The sequence below is a fragment of the Aythya fuligula genome, chromosome 8, assembly GCF_009819795.1.
Source record: "Aythya fuligula isolate bAytFul2 chromosome 8, bAytFul2.pri, whole genome shotgun sequence".
NCBI lineage: Eukaryota > Metazoa > Chordata > Aves > Anseriformes > Anatidae > Aythya > Aythya fuligula.
The window spans coordinates 8646327-8669434 of record NC_045566.1 but is presented as its reverse complement, the minus strand read 5'-3'; the positions used below and the strand labels follow the sequence as shown (position 1 = coordinate 8669434).

Sequence of the window (23108 nt, the reverse complement as noted above, 5' to 3'; positions counted from 1 at the left end):
TTGAAGGTCTGTTAAGCTATTATATTCAAATGAAGGCATTTCTAGAGTAATAGCGCAAATAAAACTGAAATGAAAGTTCTCAAAACATGTTTCCAATATCCAGCCCAGTGCAATAAATATTATGCAAGGTGAATGGCTTCTCTCCAAAACTAACATCTCTGATCTTCTGCTAGCCAAAATACACAATATAAAGGTATGCACAGGGTGTGCTTGAAGCTCACATTCGTGGCAAAGCTCAAAGTTTTCCATTCAGCCTTATCAACTGCTGTACTTTAAAATATAGGGGTAGCTTACAGCACTGGCTGCTGTACCCACTTAAACTGACCACAAATCTACACATCCTTCTGACAAAAGTAGAAAAAAAGCTAGAGGTCATGATGTGCAGTAGGTCAAAAAAGCCATCTGTATTCTCCCTTGCCTTTGCAAAGCAGTGGGTTGGGATGCATGGTGAAAAAGCTCAATATTTATCATGGTTTCAAATAAAACCATGTGAATATTACAGTCTAATAATTCCCTTAACTCCTTTCTTGAATTCACTGGTATAATGACAAACTAACCGTGTATCCTAAACCATCTCTCACTGAGGAGACTTGAATATTACATAGAATTGTCTCCAGTCCTGAACACCACGCTGTCAGGCTGGTGGGAAAGTGACATGACTGTTTTCAGTCAGATTTTTACCAGTATTAGTGTTATTGTCATCATTATCTGCTATTTTTTTCATGGTGAAAAAGCACTACTTTTTCATTAAAAAAAAAAAAAAAAGGTTTGCATCACATTTTAAAAACATTTAAATTTTAAATTTTCTTTTTAACTAAGATGTTTTCATCACAGATTTCAGATTTTTGTTTTGTAGATGACTTCAGGAAAAAAAAAAAAGACTATTTCAAGCAAAATTAATTTTCTGTTTGAAACTTCTGTATCAAAAGTGATTTTTCATCTTGTTTTGTTGGGGAAAAAGTTAGCATGCCTTATTAAGCATGGTAGTTTTAAAGATGGACTTGTTTTTTTCCCACAGATGTTGTTCTTCTGATTACTGAAAAGTAGCTGCTTGGAAAGTGAGCAAAATTTGCACTACATGCAAATTGTCTTAATTTTTCCAACATAGTCAACAGAAGCACCATAGTCTACAAACAGGAAAGTTCTTGCACATCTCCATGACAAAAGGGGCTTGGTTCCTGTGGTCTTGAAATAATTTTGGACAAATCTTAATTCAGCATGGAGATACCATCTCTAAGCACAATAGCAGGATGATGATGAATTTCTAGACATTTTTTCCCCGCCTGCAGGTTGCCCACTTGCATTAATAACTGGTGCAAAGCAATTCTATAGATTAGCAGGAAACTGCATTTTTATAACCTATAAACAGACCAAATTCTGGTCTCATTTATGCTGGGAAAGACTGTGGGCTTCTATTTATATAAGATGAGGGAGAGAAGAAAATAATTCCATTGGGAAAATTCCAGATTTAAAATGAAATATTTTATTAAGAAAAAGATGTTTTGAGTTAGATAATGAATTAATCCCAGGGCAAAGATGGAAATTGGTAATTTCCAGAGAAGTTAAATAGCTGAGTTAAAGACAACAGGGGATCTTAGAGGGTTATTTTGACTAATGACTTACTAAATCATATAAAAATATCTGAAATTTTAGGTTATAGCAGCTGACTTGAGCTAAGAATGCACAAGTTTTTCTAATGGGCATAGGCCACAGAGAGCAGGATCTGCTTTATTCAGTTTCAGTTATGTTAATAAGAATTTTTTAAAAAAGAAAAATACAGAAATGCAGCAAAATGTACTTATTGGATAGTTGCTGTAGAAAGTAATGGTTAAAGAAAAAAGCCATTCATCTGGTGTCAGTTCAGGCATTTGCAGAGTTGTCAGTTAGAAAACAAATATAGGAAATATTAATTTATCTGTTTCACCATCACTACTGATTACTAGGGATGTTATTAACATATACAACAAGAAAAAATAAGTTTACCAGTCGAATAAATACATTTTTTCTTTTTCTTTTTTTTTTTCTTTATATGAACATGAATATTTTACAAAACCCCATAGCACTATGGGAAATAAAGATCCTTCTACAAAAAGAAGATGTAAGTCAGTGTTACAATAAAGCTTTAGAGTTTCAAAACGTATCTGGGCAAAGAGACAAAATCAGCTAGAAGGCACTACTGATTCACTGAGAAGGTCCAGTCTGCAAATGTTGTCATAACCTCCAATTCATTCATAAATTATCTCTCTTCTCTATTCCAAGGGATTGCACGTAATCCTAATGCGGTCAGGAAGGCTGCAGTAGATTGAGAAGAAATGAAGCTATGGCCACACAGAGAGGAGAAGTTATTGATGGCCATAAAACGGTGGCTGAAGCTGAGCTCGTCGGCTGAGGCTGGGATGGGCGGTCTGAGTGTGGTCTCTGATCCAGCCGGTTGGAAATCCAAATGGGAGGTTTGACTGTGATGTAGCCATTGGTTATCCTGATGTAGGAAGGCAACGTGGTGGTGCTACAAGAAAACAAAAGAGAAGGAAATTAAACAGGAGAGCCCTTATCTCTGCTCTGTGATCTGTCATTCTATACGTAGTAACAACAGCCATGACAATCACAATTATTATTATTATTTGCATGTATTAGATACGGAGAGAGATCCCCAGGGGACAGTAACTGTGATGGTCTGGAAACAGATCTGATTCAGGATGTCCCTCAGCTTCCGGCTGCTGGTAGAATCCACCAGGATGACCCAGCTCTTATGTTCTTAGATACTTTCTCACCAACAAAGGTCTCAAAATTTGGCCTGTCTCACAGCCATGCCTTACCCATCATGGAGTGGATACCAAGTCCAGGAGGGGCCAGAAAACATTTCCTTCCCCTGTCTTAAAACCATAAAGAATTTTCCAGGATCCCCTTACAAAACAGATAACTTTGAGCACAGGAGACCAAGCAGCTTCTTTTCTTTTCCTGGCTTTAAGACATTTTGGATCCTATCATAATGCCAAAACCAGACTCAATGTGAAGTTTCCCTGGCTGCAGCTTTGCCTCAGTAGTGGTGCTTATTGATTGTAGCTTGAGCCAGAACTTTGCTTTAAATGTGCACGTTGGAATTCATCACAATTCCCATGACAATGAAGGTCAAAAAGATCCATTTGCAATTGATTAGGAAGTTTTAAATTGTAATCTCCATTTCATTAAATGCTTCCTTTGCACCCCACTTCAGCTGATCCATAATCCACCAGTTGTCATGGAGCAGCATAACTGAGCATGCAAGATTGCGCAAGGTGGATTTTGGAGTTAAGGCACTGCTGTGGAGCAAGGAGAAAAAAGACAAGTTCCTCTGAAAACAAGATGTGACACTAATACTTGCAGATTCTCCATGTTACTTCTTAAATCTTCCATAGAGGGGATTCAGGGTTACTAAAACAGCCCTCACATCATTTTTTATGGGGTAAGAAGCTATGCAGTCCTATAACTATTTAGCTACTTATCTGAGACCTTGGAGAAAAAAAGGCTGCGTATTGCATAACATCAGATAAAAGGAACAATACCTTGCTCCAGATCCATGTGCAGAAAGACAATTTAGTAGCAGTGAATGCTTTTGTCTTTTTCTGCCTGAGCATTAATAAGATGGCCTATTGCCATCACCATCGGTTCGAGCTTCTAGCTTGGACACTTCACAAGCATGGAGTCAATCATAAACCGTGAGAAGACCAGAGTCCACCCAGAAGAGGGCACTGACACAGGCAGGTCAACATCAAACGCAACAGACAATCACTGCGTGTCACACTTCACCCCGAGTTTTGGAATAATTCATTTCAGCTCTTCCCTCATTCTTTACACTGTCACCACATCTTCTGGGCGGGACAGTTGTTATGCTGCTAGAAGTGATCTTAACTAATGTGTAATGAATTAGAGCAAAAAGAAAAGGCAGTCTATAATTAAAGACATGGGAATTGCTTCATGAGAGCAGATAATACATCTAAGCAGCATTATTTCTTGACAGTGAGAAGTGGTACTTGTTCCAGAGGTACAAACTGCTGTAAATAAAGAATTTGAAATCTAGCCATGCTGGAGAAAGCTCTTATCTAAATTCCCATAACAAGTGGTTGGTTTATATCTTTAATTGATGATATAGGGCATACAGCTTTAGAACTTGTGCTATTGCATCAAAACTGCTGCAGCCACTTAATAAGAAAGCATAGATCTGGGATAAGTTAATGCTGCTGTTTCAGATTTGTCCAGTGTTTTTGAGCAGTTAATTTAGTGCTGGCAAAAATGATGGCAAATTAGGTACTGTCTATTCAGGCTCCTGTAATGTATGTAACATCAAGTATGAATGGCATACCCACAGCGAATATAAAGCATCATTAAAGCATACTTCTGACAAAACTACACATGCTGAGTACTTCAACAGAAATGCAGTCATGCTCCAACCTTTGATCCGGATCTCATTTATCCTTTTGAGTGATATTGTGGTGCAGAGATCTAGCAATGATGATAGAGGGTACACAGCTTTGGGGTTCTTACTCTGCACCACTTTTCCCTAGTATGTATGGGCAAGGTGCTTGTAATCTTCTTTAGGTTGTCACTTACAGAAATAAGCAATTTAGCCCTCAATTAAATTTCAGACTGCAAGAAGGGTCTGGTTTTCAACTTCAATTTAAAAATTATTGCCACAGTGCCATATGGGACTTGCATACACTTTGGGTATATCCTACTCCTGACTCATTCTATGGCTTCATCCGCCTTTGAGACTAACATGTCCCTTGCACAGACTGCCTTTCTGCACCTTGGGGACGTACTGTATGAGATGTCTGGGGAAGGGGATCAGGCTGGCCAGAGAACTGAGCCCATTCATCAGCCAACTACCTCTAAGGAATTCCTAAAGAAACCTTAAATCAACAGTTTGCATTTCTGTATGATGTGCTTCCATCTTCTAGTCAACTGCCAGAAGTATTTTGTCAAATTTTTTAGTTGTTTTTGTTTTTTCTTTCCTCCCTTGAAAAAAAAAAGGTATTTTTGAGAAAAAGAAAACAATTTACTTGAAATCCAGGGTTTCCTGTCAAAAGACCTGAGAAGTTTTTGACCCCTCTTCTCAGTCAGTGAGGTCATTTGTTGGTTTCAAGACATTAAATTTCTATAAATGCTTCTTTGTTAGGACAAATATTGTTAGGTGGAGTTATTTGTTACTAAAAAATCCTTAAGTGATTTAAGAGGGGATAACAGTGAGTTTCCATGCATGTGTACAAGGCATGCTAATAGCAAAGGAATCCTGGTTTAGCCATATATTTCCTTAAATGCGGCTCTACTTTTAGCACGCTAGCCTACCACCAAGGTAGTTTAGAGATAATTAAAGCAAATGACCCTTCTAACAAATGCTACAAAACTCCTCGTAAAACCTCTGGTTCAAGCTTGCAACTTGGCTGTTTCTATAGCAAATGGGGAGAGAAGCATCTCCAGAAGGTGGTCTGCCTCATTCCAGTGTAGGTCCCTATGGGTACGTAGTGTGGCTGGGGGTCCCTCTGTTCCTGCAGGCTATGGAGGAGGTCTAGAGAGCCATGTTAGATTACAAACTAATCCTAGTGGTGGCTCGGGTGACAGGAGATGGCTTCTCCAAACTCCCTCTGAGCCTGTTTGCCTCTGTACATAGGATCTCACTGACCCTCAGATGAAAGCAAAAACAGAGACCCCTGAACTCAACCGGACACTTTCCACTGTCCTCAGGGAGGTTTTGATCATTCCTGAAATGTACTCAGAGAATAATATAAATGAATCACAGATCTGGAGGATAATAATCTGAATTATTATCACACCTTCTCTTGCCAGCCCAGGATATTCCGTGTTTGAGGTTTTTGTGTCTGATAAAAACATCTTTAATAAAACATTCCTCATGAGCTATGATGAACAGGCAACCACTGGCTCCACTGTTCGTATGCCTGTTTTTTGCTTCTGTGTATGGGATTGTTTTAAAAATTTGGAAGACTCCAGGTACCGTTTAGCCAAATGACCTGGGGTATCATATTCATGAGCTTGTACTTTTGATCAGATAATAGAGCAGTTTTTCAAATCAGTGCATTAGTCATACATTGTCTTACCACCATTAGGACGTGTAAAACTTTCCCAAAAAATGGGGCCCCAGGCACATGCTTCGTGAACAGACCCTACTGAATCCAATTAAATGAGTCAAGTCCTTTACGCTGGGGGCATGTTGAAGCACCTTGATGATGTGGGAGCATTTTAAATTTGAAAAATAAAACAAACACACACAAAGCCCTTTGGGGGAATTTCTGTTCTGGTTTAGTTTGCAAGGACTTTGCAAGGAACTCACAAATAAAGTTTTAGTGTGACTTGGTTTATTCACACAAGCAGGGTACATACAACCACATGTGATGCTGCATCAGGATCACAGAAGACAGGGCCAGGAGGGACTTTCTGGCACATCTGTCCCAAAGACAGGAATGAGATCTAAGCCCCTCCTGACATGTATGTCTAATCCAGCCTCAAAAAAACCCTACAGTGATTGCAATTCAAGAGTCTCTGCAGAGAGACTTGACATCCAGAATTACTGCCTAATGTTTCACCAAATATCCCATGCTACAGCACAAGTTCGTGACTCCTCTTGTCCCCACAGGCAGGTTTATTCCATTCCTACTCTCAGCAGCCTTTCACATATCTTGAAGACTTAACCACGTTTCACCTCGGCCTTCTCTCATTTAAACAAACAATTCCCTCTGCCTTTTTCTGCAAGTCCTCACGTGCTCTCCCTCCATCTTTTCTTCTCTTCCCCCCTGACTCTGCCTGGTTGATCTGCATCTTCTCTGAAGTGAGTTGCCCCAAACTGGGACCTGTAGGTCTCTCTGAGGTATTACCAGCCAAATATATATTTAATATATATAATATAATAATCAGCAAAAGAAAGTGCACGAGATGCTCTGGCTCCCAGTTAGAAGACACTTATTTCACATGCTGCCCCTCTGCAATCTCTAGGAAGATGTTTTTTCAACTGCTTTTTGCCCCCAAACCACCCTTATACTCCCAGTAACTGTTCTCAAGCTGATGGAAAACTGGTGGTACACTGAAGGATTGAGCCCTGGCTCAATTACAGGGATATTTCTATGCACATTTAATCTGCTGCCATCTTTCAGTCCCAACATGGTTTCTGTTCAGGGCGGAGGAAGTGGCCTTTTTTAAGCATAACTTACAAAGTATTTGGGGATTTTTCTGGATCAAAGGAGCTATATAAACACATGACAAGAATTTTTAATAAATGTAAACAAATGTGGACTCAGACAGCCTTTCTTACAATACAACATCTGATGAAAGAAGCTTATCAAGATGATGTGCCAGCATAGATTGAACCCTGAAAACATGCATTTTTCAACTGAAACCCTAATGAGCTAGTAAACTGGAGGAAAATTTTTTGAGTAAATACAATAATGGCTGTTTTGCATTTGTGATTTGATGTTAACCTTATGATTTTTTTAAGTGATATTAAGCATATGCTTCCTGTTTCTTTTCAAACAAATTTTGCCTTTTTTTTTTTCCTTTTTATTTAATGAACAGATGTGAAAGAAGTTGATCACATAATTTTTCTGCTGATCAGAAATAACGTCCTGCTAGTGAAGACAATTATTCTTGTAACTAACCAGACTTGTTTATGTCACCAAAACTTACTAATCAAGATTTGAAAAATATATCTGCATTGTGACCAACCTGTTGTGGTATGTAAACAAACTGCCTGGCAAGAAGTCTCACCACCCTTCTAAAAAAAAAATACCCCCCCCAAAAAAATAATGTAGGTGCTTAACCAAAAGGAAAAAAAAAAAGAGTAAGCTGGGGCAAAAAAAATCACACTAGAAATGTTACAAGGTTTAAAATTTGAAGACCATTACTGTAACCTCTGAAAGGGAATGTGAAGCCTCCATCTCCTGATATTTTTAGATTAAGATTCAATGTGTTTCTGGAAGGGGCTCTTTAGATCAGCATAAGCTACAGTTTCCCAATCTTTGTGTCTTTCTTCATTGCTGCCTTTCTCATGGACACTGTTCTTGCAGCCTGAGGGATAAATCCTGCAAGATGCTGAGTCTCCTGGTCCCAGACTAGCAGGAGGCTAAGCACTGCAAGCACGAGTGCTCCCAGCAAGGTTAGTTTTCACATACCTACAACTCAGCACGTCCTAAAGCCCATTATGGGATCAAGGCCAAGAGGCTCATGCTTTGGCAAGGTTCAGTTCATCAAAAAAAAAAAAAAAAAAAAGGGAGAAAAATCCAACCTGGATCAGATTAAAGAATTGGGTTTTGGTCCAGGGGAGGCCACTACGCGTTCGCAGCAGTGTAGTAAACTGCCTTTGCATGTCTCAATGAGTGAGCTATCTCACACACTGCTTTGTGGCCAACAGAGAACGCGGGATGAGCCAAGGAAGAGCCTTACCTCTATTATTTTCTCTTTACCCTGGGGTCATTGGGACCCCAGTTCTTTGGTCGTTTTCCACAGAGCAAGAATCCACCCTCCCTGTGAGCAGCACAGCCGGAGAGTCACTGACAGGCAGCTGCAGCCACGCTGTCGATAAGAGGGGTCAGGCAACAACATCGGGGGCATTTCAACAACCTGCCGCTCTCCATCTGAGCCTGCCTTCCGACGAGATGCAAATGGGAACCATATCCCCACCTGAGAGCAACTTGGAGCTCAGATCCAGTTTTATTTCATGGCTCTGGCTCTGATGGAGATGGACAGACAGCTCTTCCCCCTTTTAAAGTGGGTGCTTGGGAGCCTCCAAGCCCCGTGTACAGGCAAAGGGCAGTGCATCTCCTGATAGCCCCACTCTTCGTTAGGATCTCTAGGAGAAAGACGATGTCTCTGATGTCCCTGGAGCAGTTTTGTCCCCCCTCTGTGGATGGGCCAGGGGCTGGAGCTGGGAGATTTGGTTTTTATCCCCACAACACCCATCAATGAACTGTCAAAACTTTGTTAAAGCACTTCACTTCTATTCCTCCCCTGACTCTGACCTGAGTTGAGACCTTGAAGCTTCAGTGTGACACCGCCAGCACGTACCCACCATGGAGTGACTTTTCAGGCTCTTGCTCCAATCTATAGGCCCAGGTGGCCACCTGCAGAACACCTTTGTGATGGCAAATTCAGCCCTGTTGTGACATCCACCTGCATTGGGGCGGAATTCTACAGGGACCTCCCGAAAGGCAGAAGGTCCTTCCAGGCATGGGTGGGACATCCTGTTAGGGCAAAGCGTATCTTATGCTGTGGGGCCAGAGGAGGGGAGAGGGATGGAGGCCATGGGGAATGCTGCATCAGAGATGGGGAAAGGTGAGGAGAAGAGTTTGCTGTCACGGTGACACAGCCTGTGGGTCCCTCAGGCATGAGGACAGCGTGGTGCAAAGAGAGATGTGCATGTTATCAGCAGGTAAGGATGGAGCAGGTGAGAAGCATCTCCAGCACAGGGCACTCCAAAGGCACTTTTCTGAACTGAACTTTCAGCAGGTGGGAAAGTTTTATTTGTACTTTGTGGTCAGGTTTAGGTTTCCCCCATCCCTACTGGAGAGTGCATATGGCCCTATTCAACCTCCTGCCCTGAAATGCTGTAAGAAAACCTTGCAAATATCTCACCCACAAATCCTGCACCCACACGTGGCAGCAGCAGAATCAGGCCCACAGCTCCTTTTCAGACAACTGCAGAGTGGTGTAAATACACAGAATGCTGTAAAAACCAATAACCTTTGAAGCACACCCTCTGAGTAATTACCCCATTCCCATCTAATGACTTAAAGATGTTATATTCCTCTCTGATTTGGCAACAACAAAGATTCTGACCTTATTAAAACCAGCCCGTCAGGAAACTACATGTCATCCTTAAAAATAAAAAAAAAATAAAAAAGAAGGAAAGAAAAAAAAGGAGAAAAAAAGAAATGAAATTCTTTAAAATCCCTGTGAACAATAATTCAAGATACTGTAGCTGAAGACCCATGATTTGTTGTAGAGTGTCTGGGTGGTCCTGAGGCAGGAGATGACAACATTAGCTCTTTCCTTTGCCCTTCTAAGAAATGCTTTGATGATTCTCTAATATCCTAAGAATATCCCCCTGTGATTCTGCACTGGGACGAGGCAATCACAGAGCCAGGATAATGCATCCCAGTTTTACCCAGGGCCTGGCCCTTGCTTACAGGGGATAGCTCAGAGCCCTTTGTTTCACGGGCTCTGCGCAGACGTCTGAGCCAGGATGAGTTCGCCAGAGCCTGAATAGTGATGTGGCCTCAAAAACATCCACAAACTCACCCCCACCTTCTGTACACATCTGGTTGTGTACCTGATTTGTATGTGCAATTAAGGCACTCATCATCATGGCTCAAATAACCAAATACTTCTTCCACTGGTCATTGGACAGATAATGATTGCAGTATTTATAGCCAAAGTAAGCAAGAACATCAAGGTTTGAATATACAGATGATCTTAGAATGGTAAAAATCTTGCCAGTGATGCAATCTGTGCTGTTTCTGGGGCAATCTGCTGATATACAACATGCAAAGGGTTCATTTGATAGTACTGCAATCAGGTGGTTTTGAACAAAACCCCAAGCATGAGCAGAATCTTTCTCTTTTGTCTGTATTTCGCAAACTGTCCCTCACATTAAACCAGCCCAACATACAAAACAATTTGCAATTTTTGGGGTGGTCAAAGTCGTAATCCCTATCTTATTTCTTGGGCTTAACCTTTCAATTAATTAGAAACAGAGTGACTCGGTCTGCCCTCTCCGATGTGCACTGAAGTGTTTGTTTGGTACTGTGTGGGCCCTATGGCTCAAATATTTTTTGCAGATGCACAGAATTAACCATGCATGTTTAGATGTGCTTGGGGAACACATACGTTCATAGAGATGTATATATTTGACCCTGTCACTTTCTTGTTAAACACTGTAAAAGATATCGACTTTCCCCTCCAGATTTTAAAATGATTTAGAATAGGCAGTACTGGGGAAATACCTAAAACATCCTGTCAAATTAAGTATTTTCTCCAAGACTGTTCTCTAAGACACACAATTATTTCAGCTAAGAAGATGCCTGTGCAATGTATTAAGGAACAGAATGAACAACCAAAATATAAACTGGCTTAAATGGATGTCCAACATACTGCATTTTTCCATTTGATTTTAATTTTCTTTTTCCTTCTCCCTGTTCTTTTTCCATCTCCATATAACATTTTTTTTTCTCTCTGCTTGGTCTGTATCACATTTTTCTCTCTAATTCACTGGGCTCACTTTCTTCCTCATTGCTTGTATTTTTCCAGAGTCTCTCTTAATAAGAATAATTAAGGTTGGGTCAGATCTTCGAACCTGTTATTTGGAGCAGAATTGAATTCAAGCTTGTTCCACTGAACAAAAGCACTGCCTTCTTTTTCTTTCCAGCAGACTCGCTCTCAAAATAATAAATAAAAAAAGGTTCATAGGGCACATCTACCAGGCAGTAATGCGAAGGACATTAAATTGCTGCAATGCCCACAAGGCTGGGATTCTTCCTGCTGCTTGCAAAGCAACTGTGATGATACCAACGCAACACGAGCTCCTTCTCCACAAACTCTGCCAAACCCCCTGAAGGCCTGGAGATGCCACTGGTGACTCACGAAAAGCCACTTGCTGGCCTGAAGTGCTGGAAAGGCCACAAAAGCTTTCCCTGCCAGGTATCATAACCAGGACCCTGAAGTGTCTCCACGGAACGGAGCCAAAGAATTTTGTGAGCATGGTCTGCACCGTGCCTCCCCATGGTAGCGCTATGCGAAGCATCCCTGATATCCAGCAGCTCTCCAGAAATTGGCTTGGCTCCCTTGCTTTCCAGCGCGGCGGGCTCAGACCCCATGTATAATGCTTACTTTGTTCAGTTAAGTTATTCACGAATTGTAAAGGGGAGATCTGAGTGAAATGGGAATTTGGCCTGGCATTTTCATAATTGCAGGAACCCAGCTTTTATAGCATTAAAACCATATGAATTTAAATAAACCCTACTTCTCCTTCATCCCAGTAACTGGACTTAGACCACAGCTGCCCTCTGAGGTCCTGCTGGGTTTTCAGCACTGCTGGGAGTGGCAGGGAATCAGGTTTCCTCCCATTTCACTCTACAATGAATCTGTCTTCTTAGATAAACCTACTACCAGAGTATAACTGTGGTTAAGCCCCTCTTATAAGCCAGCTGCCCACCACAACAATAATGTCATCTTCCTCTCTGTTGTACTTTGCTTCACTCAATTTCACAGGGCACAAAGCTCACTACTCAGAAGGGGAATGGCAGAACCCAAAACAAATCCCTTATCCTTTGCCCTTTTCCTCTGGTCTTGCATTGACAGTTTCACATGTGCATCTCCCTGGAATTTTAACAACAGATTTCTTTTTCTTTATGGTATCCAAGTGCCTTCACTAGAAGATATTTCTGCTATGTTATGGATTTTATTTAGCTCTGCTAAGCCTGAAGCTTAACCTTGAGAAAGAGCACATCTGCACTCTTCGGTACTTAGATACCTGCTAAATACGAAGGTCACTCAAATGCCTAAGTTCAGCTCAGGGCTGCAGTGTTTGAGATGAAGGTTTGTGCTAGCTTTTATATGGCCAGTGATGTCTTTGCCATATCTGTGTATTGTCAGAGAGGAGAGGCAGCCAGCCTTTAACACAACAAACAGTTTAATTTCAGAGGTCCCACCTTCAACCCACGCCCAGCTTTTGACACGGCTCTATTAGCTTTTCTTGCTGATGGGAAATAGGGAAAAAACAAAACTTCCTGATGAACAACTTCTTTTTTTGTATCAAGTGTTGCAATTTAGGGAGCGCAGGTGCTTTACTACCCACTTCTGTGTTTAAGAAATCCAGCTCACCCTGGGCATAAGCCTACTCAGCACTTCTTACAGCATCTGCGACTGCAGTCAGCCTTGCAAGTTTAACACAAACCACACTCTTCACCCAACCCAAACAGCAGGGAAGAAGTGCTACTGTGTATTGAATTTTCTTTGCCTGTTAAACCCAACAACTTATTTTTCAGCTGAGTGAATAAGAACAGCTTTGTAGAACTGTGTTAAAGTGCATTCCAGGTTTAGAAGATTTCCATTTACCTGAGGGTACCCACAGCATTTATTCTTATCTATTTGATATGAGTCAGAAAGACAGTTTTCTTTTTTTTGTGTGTGCGATAGACAATATGCCATGAGGAGCCATAATTAAATGCTCCAAGGAGACAATCCTCTGAACATCTGGCCAGTGAAAGCCCTGAATATGGAAAATATAAATGTCAAGGCTCATATTTATGAATTGGAAGGGCCATGAAGACATCTGCTAACAAGCTTTCTTCCAGAGCCCATTTGCTGTACATGGTTATTCACAGGCAACAATAAACATGTGCATGGATTACATGCACAGCCTGCACTCCCTTTCAGATGCTGAAGAACACATACTCCAACAACACACAAATGCTCTGTTCTCATAACACAAAAATACAAGTGTGTGCAAACCTCACAGCAAAGCTCTTGCATACCAGACCACAGTGGGATATGCTGCTGGTACAGACTAAAAATAGAGGGAGAAAAAGCCTTGCATTAACACAGAAGACAGACAAACTCATTTAGTGTTAACTCTTTCAGTGGAATAAACATTCTCCTTTTTTGCCTCTCTGCACAGGAGGCATTTTGTACGAGAGCTCCAATCCTGAAACCTAATATTTATGGTGGAGCAGTTATGGATGGGAATCTCAAAAGAGTCTAACCTATTCAATCATGGTAGCTTAATATTAACATAAAAATAAACTGTAGGTAAAATAAACTTGCTGATGGAGAGCCTCTTTTTGTATCAAGAACTGCAATTTAGGGAGTGTATTTATAGATGGCTATGGTGGAGGGGTCCCTTTGTACTTGGCTCCATGGCCTATGCCAACCACATGTAGCTAGTGTTAAACGGGGCAAGTAAAAAAAATATGGGAGAAAAAGAAAATTCAAGCAGAAAATGGAGAACCACAGAACTGAAAAGTGAACAGGCTGTTCAAGATTAAGAGGAGTGCTGGCAGTGGGTAAGGAAATGAGACCGTGCTGGCTGAAAGAAACAGTGGAACAAGTGGGGATGTGCATCACTGAGCAGTGCTAGTGAAGAGATTATCATAACTCAGCAGCTGCTCGTTTTTGAAACTGAATCCTAAGCAAACATTTTATTTGTGCTGCATCAGGCAGATGCAGTGGCTCAAAAAGGCTTAAAAGGACTTGCTATGGCAGGGCTACATTTCGTCCAAGTCAGAAGTACACAAAAATGGGGCACATATAAACATGGAATATGGACTACCTTTATTTAATATATACCAAAAAAAAAAACAAAAAACAAAAAACAAACAAACAAACAAAAAAAAAAAAAAAAAAGAAAGAAGAGAAATCTCTTAATAGGTTCCATAAAACATCTTGTATTTTCAACCTTAATCAGCATTGAGGAGGAAGGAGCAGAAAGTGTTCTTGGATATCCAGTGCTGAAGCATACCTCACTGCTCAAAAATCTTAGCTTTTATGTGCTCCAATTTTGTTACTTGCTTGCCTTCAAAAATATGGATTTAATATTTGTGATGGACTTAAATTTTATGAAAATAAAATACCTAACACATTACCAATAAAGAATTTCGTTTCATGACAGAAAACTGAAATCTATATATATCCCAATCATATCTCTATTTCCAAGAAACTTCAGTGTTCTTTATATCTAGTGATTTTATTTTCACGTATTTTTAGCTTTCATTAACATAGGGTACACATACTGATCATTTATATCAGTGACGAGACAAATCATAATGAAAATAAATATGCAAACATCAGCAACATTCAACTACGTAAAATCAACAGAACGAAGCAAAATGTGCAGATCTTTTTTGTGGGTCTAGCAGGTGAAAGTGTGCCTGCACATCTTTGCAGCCCCATCTGGAGAATAACAAAGTAATTCCTTGACTTTACGAGGGGAAAGAAGTTATCACTCTTGGCCTGCTGACAGGGAGGGTCTATTAGCATGGAGATGCTAGAGTTTTGGACACAAATGTCAAGATTTCCCATCCGTTATTGCGATGCACAGGAGAATTCTGTGCTGAGTGCGGGTTTCACAGCTTTAATTAATACGTTCTGTGCACTCTGACCAACCTGATAATCCAAGAAACCTCTACAGAAAACATCTAGGGATGAGGGATATGTCATCACTGTATCATATGTTACAGTCCAGAGATTTGCCTCTTATTTATATTGCACCAAGTTATCCGAGTTATCCTGTGCTGTTATTTTACTTCCACGGGAGGGCTTGAGTGCTTCGGGCTGGGTGAAGGGCAGGATGAGAGGTACCAACATCGGTGCTTGTGTAAAAGAGGCATCAAGCCATCTGCCCATCTTAGAGGGGATCGAATGGAAATGGTAGGAGACTAAGGAGAGGAAAATACAGACTAGGCCATGTTTTCCTCAGGAGGAGCTGAAGACCCTTTCCCAGAAGCACGATGGTATGTTCAAGAGAGGCATGCAATGGGGGGAGAGAGAAGGACCTATGGACACGCTGCTTCAGTGGCCAAAATGCCATCTTCTTGCCCCTGTATATCCAAAAGAGTTCACTGAAAACTGGCCAAACTAGGAGCAGATTTTAGGCTGGTTTGACATACAAAGCTGCCATCTGCAGAGGAACTGGGATGGAGAATTTCTCCAGGAGGTGTATTGAGACCACTCAGCGTGACGGAGGTGTCTCATATCCCAGCTATCAAACCACGAGGTTTCTCTGATGTGTAGGTATTTCTATGCCATGCCCTGGAGGCTGGAGGCAGTTGCTGATAGGGATTGTGATCGTGAAAGCTTCCTGAAAAGGAAATCCTTCCAGGAGAACAGCGAAGGAAATGGCAGACAGAAGTGCTGGAGGAAGGCCAGGGGGCCACACACCCCAGCTAAGCCCCAAAATGCAATGTGACAAGAGGAGGAAGGTGCGACTTCAGCACACCTCTGATCCTGCCTGCTGGAATAGCCCCTCAGGGAGACAGGGACCCTGCAAGAAGTCAGAAAGCTCCTGAAGCACTTCCTAATCCCCAGCCTTTAGCTAAGATTAGGCTGAGCACGGGGCAAATGCAATGGTGGCAACTGGTTGCTTGGCTGCGTGGGGACAGGCTGGAGGAGGGAGGGATCCCACATCAGTGGGCACGCAGAATCTGTGCAGTGTCCTTACCAGAGAGGCAGAGAGGGTAATTTAAACAAACAAGGCCCCAGTGATGGAAATTTCTATCTCAAAGCCACCATATGGAGGGAAATCATCTGACCACAATTTACCTGTTAGACTTCAAAAGTGTCTAGGTCTCCTCTAAAGAAAAGCAGCCTTTTCTTTAATGAAGTTAAGTACTGTATTTCAGCACCGTGTGTTGTGAAAAGGAAGCAATTTGGATTCATTTACTGAAATTTACCTTTCAGATGCAGTTAAGTAAAATTAAAAGTTTGTCTGAGTTGACAGAGTTCTGTTTTCCATCACTGCATTGTCTTGAAAGAAAGGATAACAGGCTAAGTGCTTAAATTCCATCCAAACTGATAAGGCTCACTCTACACAGGCACACTTAGTGCAGTTTATTACACATTGTCTCCCTTCATCTATCATTGGTATAACTTTTATTTTTTTCCCCTAAAATAATTGTTGCTTCCAGAAGAAATTGATATTTGTGATGTTATTGCATTCGTCTGGGGTTGAACAGTCTGCACTGGGCTATCAGAGAAATGCCGTTTCCAATTACAGAGGGAATTCATTTTATTTCCCATTAATGGCAGGCTTTGCAGGGCTAAGCTTACACCTGGGACAATAATCTCTTTTTCTCTTGTCTGATTCTTTTCCTTGAATTTCTTTCCTATACAAGTGAAGCATCTGTGCATTCTCAGTGTCTTCCCAATGCTGTCTTTGCCCAGATCTCTGCCTCAGCAGTTGGAGTGAACGTCTGATTTGCCCATGATGTCCTTCCTAATTTTTTCTTCTCATCACTGCATTTCTCTCTTTCACATCCTCCAGCTGCCATCGCTCCTTCCAAACCTCACGCCTCCTGAAGCATCCTTCCAGCTACTAACTCCCCTCCCTCCCTTTTCCCAGGGAGCTTCCCTCCCGCCCTGCTGAGGGCCACGGGAGCTGTAATGCTCCCACTCCTCTTGGGAGAGGTTCTCTATTGTTTTGGGCTGCTTGTCTGTAACCTTAAACTGTTTGCCTGACCTAGAACAAAGGTGCGCCACTGATTTGGCCTTTGCTCACTACTCTGAAACATCACAGGCATCTCTGTTCTTTCAATTTACTTAGCAGCTCTTCATGAAAAGCCAGTGAGCGATCTGTAATTAATTATATATTACAAGGAGAAGCTTAGCTAACACAGTGTCAACAGGAACAATAACATACTCTGTGTGCCAGACTACAGCCTTACAGCACGAGGGCTTTTACTCCTCGCTGCCCCAACTGACTTCTGGCTACAAGAGCTAGCTAGGGTCTTAATACTGTCTCCATTCAAATTCCTCCCAATGACAGACTTCAGATCTGCACTTTTCTGCAAAACCAAGTAGTTAGAAGAAATATCCTGCTACTTGAAATCTCCATTTCATTCTGGTTCTTGACAAACAATTTCAAACAAGAGTTGTAGCCAGGCAGGGCTTTTTCATCTTGTTTAGATTTGGAGGGAAGGAGGCAGATGGGAGAGGAAACCACACATTTCATCAGTTTTTTACTTTTTTAATAGCCTTCACTGAATTGTTCAGTGAAGCCTATTACCCAGGAGATCAGCAAATCTTAGCTCTGTCAGAGACAGGGAGAAGGCAGAGCAGGAGCTTTCTCATCCTCCACAGCGGTACTAACCTTCAAACACACAAATCTAAACACAGTCCACTCAGGGGTGCCAACTCAAATGCCTCAGCTGTTAAGACAGAACAAAAAGGAAAGGACAATCTCCAAGGTATAGTTGAAAGTAAATACTAATAATGATGTGTGACATTAAATGATGACTCATTTTTCATGAGGCCATTTCAGATTGTAGCTATAACCTCGGATCAGACCAGAAAGACTGTGTGAGCTGAAGTCTTAGTGGAACAATTAATTATGGATTTCCTGGCTTTTATAGGCTGGAGTCAGATCTTTGATGTTCCTTTAAGATAGTTCTCCTGTGTTCATTTCCTTTGTTTCTGTGCTGGTAGCTTAAAAAAACACCTTAAGATTTCCATAGGATTGTAGGAGATAGCCTAGAGATCCATAGTCCATAAAATCCCTGCAGTTCATGGCTCATAAAGTCCTGTAATCCACGGTCAATAAAGCGTTGGAAAAGAGCTGTATGAACCGTGGTCATTTCACAGTTCAATGAGGTTCATACAAGAATCAATAATCTGGTTTAAATTTGCCTGGATTTGTCCTCCACCTGTAAATTTCCCTTTGACTTTTCAGGTTAAAAGGTGGCTCAAACAGCTGAATTCTGAAGACCTTGCATGGAAACAATGAATTTTATACAGCTTTTACGCCCCCCTGAAAACATAATAATGGCCTAAATCCCTCTACTTTGTCTCAAAGTCAAGTTTCAGATGACAACAGGTAAATTAGGAAACTCAAAGTGGAAGAAGAACCATTAGGAGAGACTGAGCCACAGCTCAGCATAACACTAGATGCACAGAGCTCAGTCCACTCAGTGACATTACATCCAGAAACAGGATGGGGGGCTCCAATTTAAGTACATGCAAATGCATAATGGATATGTGGACAGGCCAGAGTATGAGCTTCCAGTATATCAGTTATCCTCCAAAAATGAGTGCTAACAGTCTCACTGTTGAGTGCTGGTGAACTTTATTGGGGCAACACAGTGTAAGCTTACGTGCTTTGCCCATATTATTATTTTTCCTACCTGTTTCCTCCCAGGAACAGTTGTGCTACAAAGTCTGGTGACAGTCACAAATTTCTGCTCTTTTCTTGCCAATCAGGAGGGAACCAGTTAGAAAGAACACACTGTTTATTGCCTTGTGCAAGGTCCAGCTTGCAATTAATACTGATGAAACACAACTGCCAAAAGCACAATATGCAGCAGCTGGTTTATGACAGTTGAGACCCTATCCAATTTATGGGGAAACCAGAGCTGGTAGTGAGTCTGTGATTTAGCTGAACAGTTTGTAGTTTTTGTTTTGTTTTGTTTCCAGGAAAACACCAGAAGTTGCTCCAGAACTGCAGAAGCACTAAATCCATCTGAAAGCACCAAGGCAGACTTCTCTTATTCCAGCCTTTCCTCATTTCTAGGGCTGTGATCTCCCACTAATATCTCCCTGGGATCTTTCAGCAAGCAGGCTACACACAGAGTCTGGTTCAGCACCAGCGTGGTGGGAGCGGAAACTTATGTTTCCTCATCCCAATCTCCATCCTAATGAAATGGAAGTAAAAGGGATAAAAGGTTTTGATTCAGATGAAATCTCTCACGAGCACAGGGTGAATAATTTAACTCTAACCTGGAGAGCTACCCTTTTAAAGACTTTTCCTAGGAATATTTCTTACTGAAATAAAAACAACAAAAGGCACAAAGTCTGCCAAAGCTATGCAAGCACCACTGCTTTAAGCTCCCAGCTGCACATTTCCATAGCCCTATCAGGCCCAATATCCAATATCCTTTCCGGATAGATAAGAAGGGGACAGGAGGAATGTGGCTAACTGCCAGGATCCTGCAAGATCTGACTGTTTAAGCACCCCACTTACATTACTGGTAAGGTGAGCTGGCCTAAACAGCCATGTGGAACACTGGGCCATCGTGGGACACCACGATTTGGTATGTCCTAGGTAGAAGACATACAGAATTCCCTTGTTTTTGAGGTAATGAACTATGTAGGACCAAGTGCTTTTTATCTCATGCTTAAGCAACCTCAGTAGAGAGGATCCAACACTGAACACTCCTTAAGAACAAAACAGATCTGATTCTTCTTAACAAAGCTGGCATTGACATCAGATATACAGAATCACAGAATCACAGAATTTTCTAGGTTGGAAGAGACCTCAAGGTCATCGAGTCCAACCTCCAACCTAACGCTAACAGCCCTCCACTAAACCATATCCCTAAGCTCTATATCTAAGCGTCTTTTGAAGACTTCCAGGGATGGTGACTCCACCACTTCCCTGGGCAGCCTGTTGCAGTGCCTCACAACCCTTTCAGTGAAGAAGTTCTTCCTAACATCTAACCTAAAACTCCCCTGGCTCAACTTAAACCCATTCCCCCTCGTCCTGTCACCAGGCACGTGGGAGAACAGGCCAACCCCCACCTCACTACAGCCTCCCTTGAGGTACCTAAAAAGAGCGATAAGGTCACCCCTGAGCCTCCTCTTCTCCAGGCTGAACAAGCCCAGCTCCCTCAGCCGCTCCTCGTAGGACTTGTTCTCCAGGCCCCTCACCAGCTTCATCGCCCTTCTCTGCACCCGCTCAAGCACCTCGATGTCCTTCTTGTAGCGAGGGGCCCAAAACTGAACACAGTACTCGAGGTGCGGCCTCACCAGAGCTGAGTACAGGGGGACGATCACCTCCCTAGCCCTGCTGGTCACACTGTTCCTGATACAAGCCAGGATGCCGTTGGCCTTCTTGGCCACCTGAGCACACTGCTGGCTCATATTCAGCCGACTATCCACCATCACTCCCAGGTCCTTCTCTGCCTGGCAGCTCTCCAACCATTCCTCTCCCAGCCTGTAGCTCTGCTTGGGGTTATTGCGCCCCAGGTGCAGGACCCGGCACTAGGCCTTGTTAAACTTCATGCAGTTGACCTCAGCCCATCGGTGCAGCCTATCCAGATCCTCCTGCAGAGCTTTCCTACCCTCAAGCAGATCGACACACGCACCTAACTTGGTGTCATCTGCGAACTTACTGAGGGTGCACTCGATGCCCTCGTCCAGATCATCGATGAAGATATTAAAGAGGACCGGCCCCAGCACCGAGCCCTGGGGGATGCCACTAGTGACTGGCCTCCAACTGGACTTGGCTCCATTCACCACGACTCTTTGGGCCCGGCTATCCAGCCAGTTTCTAACCCAACGAAGCGTGCGCCAGTCCAAGCCAAGAGCAGCCAGTTTCTTGAGGAGAATGCTGTGGGAGACGGTGTCAAAAGCCTTGCTGAAGTCAAGGTAGACCACATCCACAGCCTTTCCCTCATCCACCCAGCGCGTCACTCTGTCATAGAAGGAGATCAGGTTCGTCAGGCATGACCTGCCTTTCATAAAGCCATGCTGACTGGGCCTGATCGCCTGCTTCTCCTGCAAGTGCTGCATGATGACTCTCAGGAGGATCTGCTCCATGAGCTTTCCTGGCACTGAGGTCAAACTGACAGGCCTGTAGTTTCCCGGGTCTGCCCTCCGGCCCTTCTTGTAGATGGGCGTCACGTTTGCTAGCCGCCAGTCGATTGGGACCTCCCCCGATAGCCAGGACTGTTGATAAATGATGGACAGTGGCTTGGCCAGCTCCTCTGCCAGTTCCCTCAGTACCCTTGGGTGGATCCCATCCGGCCCCATCGACTTGTGCACATCTAAGTGCCGTAGCAGGTCACCAACCAGTTCTTCATGGATAATGAGGGCCACATCCTGCTCCCCATCCCCTTCCACCAGCTCAGGGTACTGAGTATCCAGAGAACATCCGGTATTGCCGCTAAAGACTGAGGCAAAGAAGGCATTAAGCACCTCCGCCTTTTCCTCATCTCTTGTAACTAAGTTTCCCCCCGCATCCAGTAAAGGATGGAGATTCTCCTTAGTCCTCCTTTTTGTGTTGATGTATTTATAGAAACGTTTTTTGTTATCTTTAACGGCAGTAGCCAGATTGAGCTCCAGATGAGCTTTGGCCTTCCTAATTTTGTCCCTGCACAGCCTCGCTACTTCTTTAAAGTCCTCCTTAGTGGCCTGCCCACTTTTCCAAAGCTTATAAACCCTCTTTTTCCTCCTAAGATCAAGCCACAATTCTCTGTTGAGCCAGGCCGGTCTTCTTCCCCGCCAGCTCGTCTTTGGGCACGTGGGGACAGACCGTTCCTGCGCCATTAAGACTTCCCTCTTGAAGAGCGCCCAGCCTTCCTGGACCCCTCTGCCCTTCAGAACCACCTCCCAAGGGACTCCACCAACCAGTGTCCTGAGCAGCTCGAAGTCAGCCCTCCGAAAGTCCAATACAGCGTTTTTACTGGTCCCCTTCCTGGCCTCGCCAAGAATAGTGAACTCCACCATTGCGTGGTCACTCTGCCCAAGACAGCTCCTGACGATCACGTCCTCCACCAGTCCTTCTCGGTTTGTGAAGAGAAGGTCTAGCGGGGCACCACCCCTGGTAGGTTCACTAACCAGCTGCGTCAGGAAGCTATCTTCCACGCTCTCCAGAAACCTCCTAGACTGCTTTCTCAGGGCTGTGTTGTGCTTCCAGGATATGTCAGGGAAGTTGAAGTCCCCCACGAGTACAAGAGCTGATGATTTTGCAACCTCTGTCAGCTGCCTGTAGAATTCCTCATCCGTCTCCTCATCCTGGTTCGGCGGTCTATAGCAGACCCCGACCAGGACACTAGCCTTGTTGTCCCTGCCGATCCTAACCCAAAGGGACTCGACCTTGTCATTCCCAACCTCGAGTTCTACAACCTCGAAAGACTCTCTAATATAGAGAGCCACACCACCATACCCTTGTTACCAGAAGATTTTTATACACCACGGAAATAACAACCCTTATATCACTTATCCCAAGAAAAGAAAACAACAAACCACAATAAAAAAGGCAGCAACTGCTCCTTAAAAAGAATGACTAGTAACAATAATAATAAAAGAATGCAAATATGTAGAGTTTTTTCCTTAGTAAAGGCAGAAGCCTCCAAGAGACTCTGACTTACTTGGATTGCTGTGGAAAAGCACTTTAGGTGCTATGAAAATGGGAATAAGATTAATGCCAACAGAGAGACAATAATGATATGTACAGGTGAGCAGCCAGTTCCAAGTTTGTTGTTTTCAAGGCAACCTGAGGTGTTAAAAACATTTCAGCCCCAGAACACAGAAGACTGTCAGATATCTCAAAATCTTGAAAACTCCCAGGAGGAGTCTAAATGGTTGGAAAATGGCTCAGTCTTTGGGCTGAAAACTGACAGTAAATATTGGAAAATAATTAG

General features: G+C 42.8%; 1 protein-coding gene across 1 annotated transcript in view; it reads right to left on the bottom strand.

The window, feature by feature from the left end:
* Positions 1-2005: 2005 nt before the first annotated feature.
* The window catches only part of TRABD2B (TraB domain containing 2B), a 277990-nt gene continuing 256887 nt past the window's right edge, over positions 2006-23108 (bottom strand). Inside the window, exon 7 of the mRNA XM_032191910.1 lies at positions 2006-2506. Within this exon, the coding sequence (XP_032047801.1) occupies positions 2284-2506 (223 nt within the window). The 3' untranslated portion in view covers positions 2006-2283. The remainder of the gene's footprint in view (positions 2507-23108) is intronic.